The 5,786-nt window shown below is 34.9% G+C and overlaps 1 protein-coding gene across 1 annotated transcript in view; it reads left to right on the forward strand.

Annotated features, from left to right (window-relative positions):
• LOC106478552 (glycine receptor subunit alpha-4-like) overlaps positions 1 to 5,786 on the forward strand; it is a 25,229-nt gene that overhangs the window by 16,596 nt on the left and 2,847 nt on the right. The window contains exon 3 of the mRNA XM_013939107.1: positions 267 to 493. Coding sequence (XP_013794561.1) covers positions 267 to 493 — 227 coding nt within the window. The remainder of the gene's footprint in view (positions 1 to 266; positions 494 to 5,786) is intronic.

Below are 5,786 nucleotides of genomic sequence, written 5' to 3' on the forward strand. Positions count from 1 at the left end.
CCGTGATATATATGAAACTGTTAATGTGCTAATAATGGTCAGTGGGGACGATATTGAAAGTCACGCATGTATTTTTATGCCCATTATATCCTTAAAAAGTGAGCCATAAAAGGATAAGCGCACACATTATTTCCTACTGTTAGTTTATTTACGTCTTCTATATAAGTATCTGGAAGACATCTTTATCTAGTGTCAAACAAATGTACTGACTGGATTTTTCAAAATGTTTTTTTTTTCATCCTACATTCATTTTCTCCGTCCTTCAGACTTACGTAGCAGACATTTTTATGTCTCAAAGCTGGAAGGATTACCGACTTCGACTTCCAGAAAACATGACCAACTATTACCGACTTCTCCCTGTGAGTTGGTTAAAACGGATGTGGCGACCGGACTCTTTCTTCAAGAACGCTAAGAAGGTCACCTTTCAAGAAATGACTATTCCCAATCATTACATCTGGTTATATTATGATAAAACTATTCTTTATATGGTCAAGTAAGCTCTGTTTTCTTTGATTTAGCCCTTGATAAATTTAAGTAAATATCGTATGAAAGCTGTATGTAACAAATATACATGTGTAGCTGGGATTCCAATTTACCTAGATTACAACAACACAAAGCTAGCTAATTAAGTAATAATAACAATAATAATAAAATATTTCCAGCGCTTTGGATTTTGAATGTATTTTACTTTGTTTAGGTTCAGTGTTATGATCAAGATGAATTGATTAGAACATACTACCCGAGCAATTAAAACAACATGATACAGTGACGCATTTCTAGAAGACTTGCAAGGAGAGGAAGCAATTGGTTTGAAGTTCGTAATTGTAGTTTGACGTAAATCACAAGAACAATATCACGCTCGTGGTTCTTTCGTAATTATAATTGTATTGAGTAAAAACGTCTTGTATCTCGCATGAAACCCTTTATTACTACAGATCCAAGTACCGATAAGCTTATTGTATCGAAGTAAGAGATGAGGATCACAAGGAATTTGCTCTAATGCTCACCTTTAATATCTTTGTGTGTTTAATCTTTTAGAACTTTTCATTTGTGTTAAGCGCAAAGTTTCTTTTCACTTTTGAAACGAGTTTGGGAGAACATTATTAATTCGCTCTATAGTAACGAAAAAGAAAGAACAAAGGTAAATATAAGAACAAAATTTACGCCCAATCCATTCTTATGCTACAAATTTTACAGTTCAATATTGCGAATTTCTTTGTAATTAAGCAGCGCCAGGATCGAAGAAAGATGAAATTAGTCGATGTTGTTAAAGCGTATATTTAATGATTGGTGAATTTCCATCTTAACTATAAAGCACCGTTACCTGCAGGTTGAAGTAGTGGCTGAAAATGTTTCTAGTAACATGGTGAGCTTCATATAACTAAAACACGGAAAATCAACAGTTAATTAATGAGTGGAATACTAGAGTTAAAGCAGGTGTTTCGTAAAAGCGATCAGAAACGTTCCATTAGCTCCAGTTATTTGTGTAGGAAACAAAGATCAGATAATGATAATTAATTACATCACTAGCGAGCATGTATAATGAATTACAATCTATGTACCAGTAGCTTTAATTAAATATTATCCTAAGCCAAGAGTAATTTGTGCTATATGAATTTCTTTTTGATTTGTTTACACTTTAATAGGGGAAAGACTTCACAAAATAGCAATGTTAAGAAATCAAATAAAAGCTGTAAATTTTAAGTCCTCAAAAGTGCACTCTTAGTCAAAATGTTTGCATACTGTTCTATATTGATATTATTGTCTACATGCAGGGAGTATTTATTCAATAAATGCCCAAGTAGTAACAGAGAAGGTAGTGTATGATCAGCCAAACATGCACGAGTTGTTATTTTGGTCTGTACAAGTTGTTTTGAGTATTTGTTCGTCAAAACACACACATACACACCTATTTTGTATAAAAGGGTGAGCTTTAGGTATGCAACAGGAATGGCATGAACACATTCATTCCAGGGTATCCAGAAGAACAGTGAAGAGGAGACTGACCAAACAAGGTTATTTTCCAACAAGGGCTGTCTGTAAACCGATATGAACCAGAATTCGCCGCTGTCACCATGCTACTTGGGGAAGACAGCATGCCATCTTACAGTTAGGATACTAGCGACAAGTCATCTTTTCAGATGAGTCCTATTTCCGGTTTTAAAAGCTGATGGTAGGATTAGTGTTCGCCGTTTGCCTGGAGAACAGAAGAGGGAAGACTGTTTTTCACACAGGAACTGGTGCAGTACATGTTTGGGCAGCTATTCACAATGGTGGAAAACTGCTCTTCATATCCTCCAGAGAAACGTCAGTGGTTCCTCCTACAGGCATCACATGGAGACGATATTTCTGCCACATGCTAGGGAAAATTTTGGCAATAAATTTGTGTTCCAGGATTACAATTCCCACAGTGCGCGTATTGTACAAGATTATCTCGACCAAGAGGTTGTTACAAGATTGCCATGGCCAGCAATATATCCAGATTGTAATCCCATTAAGAAATGTTGGGCAGAACTGAGCCAGAAAATTGCGAACCACGACCCTAAACAAGTTACTGTAGTTGAGTTGCAGCGTCTTCTAGTGACAGTTTGGGATAAAATCACGATGGATTACATCAAAACCCACATCGCCTTGGACCAACCACGTACTGAATGTTTAATATGAACTGATATAAGGTTATAGACGCTATTTATAATACATTGTTGTTATATTTACTCATTATATATGTTTTGGTAAGGCTTTGTTGTGATAGGTGAAATTCTGAATTACACGTCTTTCCACAGGTGTCTGAGAAAATTGTTTTGTGTTCTAATAAATCATTCATGATCTCCATAGAACCTTCTCATTATACAAATTACACATATATATAGATGTTTAATATAACACGCATTACTCAGTTTAACAGTGCTAATTGTATTTGTATTCCATCTTAATAATAATGATCTTATTTGTTACAAAATATGCAACATTTTAGCCAATATTATATTCATAATGCGAGCTTCACTGGGAAATAATAATAGTTAGCGTTCGATGTTAACACTTCCTATAAATCTTTGAATGAGATAACTCTTTGACCATTCCCAAATTCTCATGTATTTAACGTTATGTTCCAACATGATTGTGATAGTATTTTGGCACTTGTGTATCAAGTTAAAATCATAAATAATATTCAACGTTAATTGTGTACCAGTTTAACGTTGAATATTATTTATGATTGTGATTTTTTTATATTGAAAATTAATAAGTATTTTTTCAATATTTTTTGGCTCCTTTGTTCTTATTGTGTTTATATTTCATTCCTGAAAAATATTTCAAATAGTCCGTATGATTATGACTGTTCTTATTTCTGGTAAGTTCAAGATTTTAGTTCCCAAAGAGGTTTCAGAAGCAAATTCTATTTTATAGGAACTGTAGTCACGTTGAACAGATATGATATTGTCTAGCTGATACTACTGTTTCGTATTATCTTTATTTTAGTGAATCATATCCCATGTGACGGAAAACATTTACTAAATATTGGTGGAAAGTGCCCTTTTGAATTTATGCAAGCAAAAGTATCTTATATATAACATATTATATCATTTTCACCTGAATTTTCATACTTTAAAAGCGAGCAATGAAGTAATACTATACAATTTTGATTGGTTTGGTTTGTTATAGATTTCGCGCAAAGCTACACGAGAGCTATCTGCGCTAGCCGTCCCTAATTTAGCAGTGTAAGACTAGAGGGAAGGCAGCTAGTCATCACCACCCACCGCCAACTCTTGGGCTACTCTTTTACCAACGAATAGTGGGATTGACCGTCACATTATAACGCCCCCACAGATTGCGAGTCGAGCGCCCTAACCATCTGGCCTACAATTTTTGAAGCACGGCAACTTTTTTTCCAGTTGTTACTTTTTACTGAGTGCAGGTAAAATTGTTTAAAGGCAGAATCAGCTATGAAAACCCTTTTCAAAATGGATCTGTTCAGAAAACCCTTTTTAAAATGAGTCTGTTCAGTTTTTATCAGACATCTGAAGACAAATATAATAATGCAAATGGCTTAATATGTTGCATATCGGCGATCTTTAATCGCTTTTATTTCAAAACCTTGTGACCTAAAAATAATTATTAAACGTAAAAGTAGAACGAACAGATTACACTAAAGATACATACAAGTCTGATTAAGTCTTACCGTCATTGATTAGAAGAAATATTTCTAGTGAAATTTTAGGGTTTAACTTACTTATGATATTTGTTTAATGATTTCTACCATCAACAAACATCGTATGGTTGTGACGCACCATTTTAACAGAGATCCATTAATCTATAACTGTCAGTATATACTATATAGAGAGGATTGATAGCTCCCTTTGGCACTTTGATATTTGTATTCTATATGTAGCACGATGATTAACGCCCTAGTTGAAACTGCGGGTCAATCTGGGCGTCACGAGATGTAGAAAACTCCTAACTTCTGGACACCTAGCTATTAGGAGATTTGAGTATAAGATGTTATATATATCAAACTTCAAAAGATTGGGCTATAAGTACTGACAAGCTGTCTTTTGTATGTTTTTACAAGTAAATCTGTGGGAAAAAATCGAGAGCATAAGAGTATTCTGCACAGAAATCTCTAAGGAAACCGCCATTATTAAGAACGAAAATTGCTTTTACAAAAACTTTGACATTCAGTTAAATACTAATTAACTTGGGAATGTTTAAAAATCTATAAGAGTAAAGAGGTAACATAACCAAGAATCACGTAGCATGTCGTATGTTGCTTATTCTATTTCATTAATTATGAAAATGAGGGGAAAATACTCCTATGTAGCATCTGGTTTCCATTGAGTTAATCAAGTAGTTGTTTTTATATAATGAGCATGCTAAGTCTGAAGGGATTCAGTTTTTATCAGAGTAATATGCTAATTTGATGCTGTCATGTGAAAGCTGCACTATAGGAAAAATAAACTTATATTTTACTGATTTGTTTTTTGTAATACAATGTTTAGTCATTGTATACCATTAAATATGGAGAAAAATACCGCAAGGCAATATCGATCATAACTATGAAAACAGTCACAACATAATATTTTTACAGTAGATTTAATTGGCTTTGTAAACTGATGTTTGTGAGAGAATTGTTTTATGTTGAAATATTATTTCTAGTAGTACTTGAATAAGTTTCAACATTAACACCCCTTGTCGGTAAATAGGTGAGAATTTACACTTCTAAGAATGCAAAAGAAGGTAGGCCCGGCATGGGCTGGTGGTTACGGCACTCGACTCGCAATCTGAGAGTCGCGGGTTCGAATCCCCGTCACACCAAACATGCTCGTCCTTTCAGCCGTGAGGGCATTATAATGTGACGGTCAATCCCACTATTCGTTGGTAAAAGAGTAAGCCAAGAGTTGGCGGTGGGTGGTAATGACTAGCTGCCTTCCCTCTAGTCTTATACTGCTAAATTAGGGACGGCTAGCGCAGATAGCCCACGTGTAGCTTTGCGCGAAATTCATAAACAAACAAGCAAAAGAAAGCTTTTTTCCCAGCATTATTTTAGTCACATCCCAAAATGTGTGATTTCACACCATTGTTTTCTTAGAAATAAAGTGTTTGAATTTGTTTATTATCCATGTTATGAGATAACTTTGTTCCAAAAAAATGGCATTCTATTAACATATGGCTGCTACAAAACTAAATAATCACGTGGTCTATTTGAATAAGGCCCGGCATGGCCAGGTGGTTAAGGCACTCGACTCGCAATCTGAGGGTCGCGGGGTCGAATCCCCGTCACACCAAACATG

This window comes from Limulus polyphemus, unplaced genomic scaffold (assembly GCF_000517525.1).
Source record: "Limulus polyphemus unplaced genomic scaffold, Limulus_polyphemus-2.1.2 Scaffold11, whole genome shotgun sequence".
NCBI lineage: Eukaryota > Metazoa > Arthropoda > Merostomata > Xiphosura > Limulidae > Limulus > Limulus polyphemus.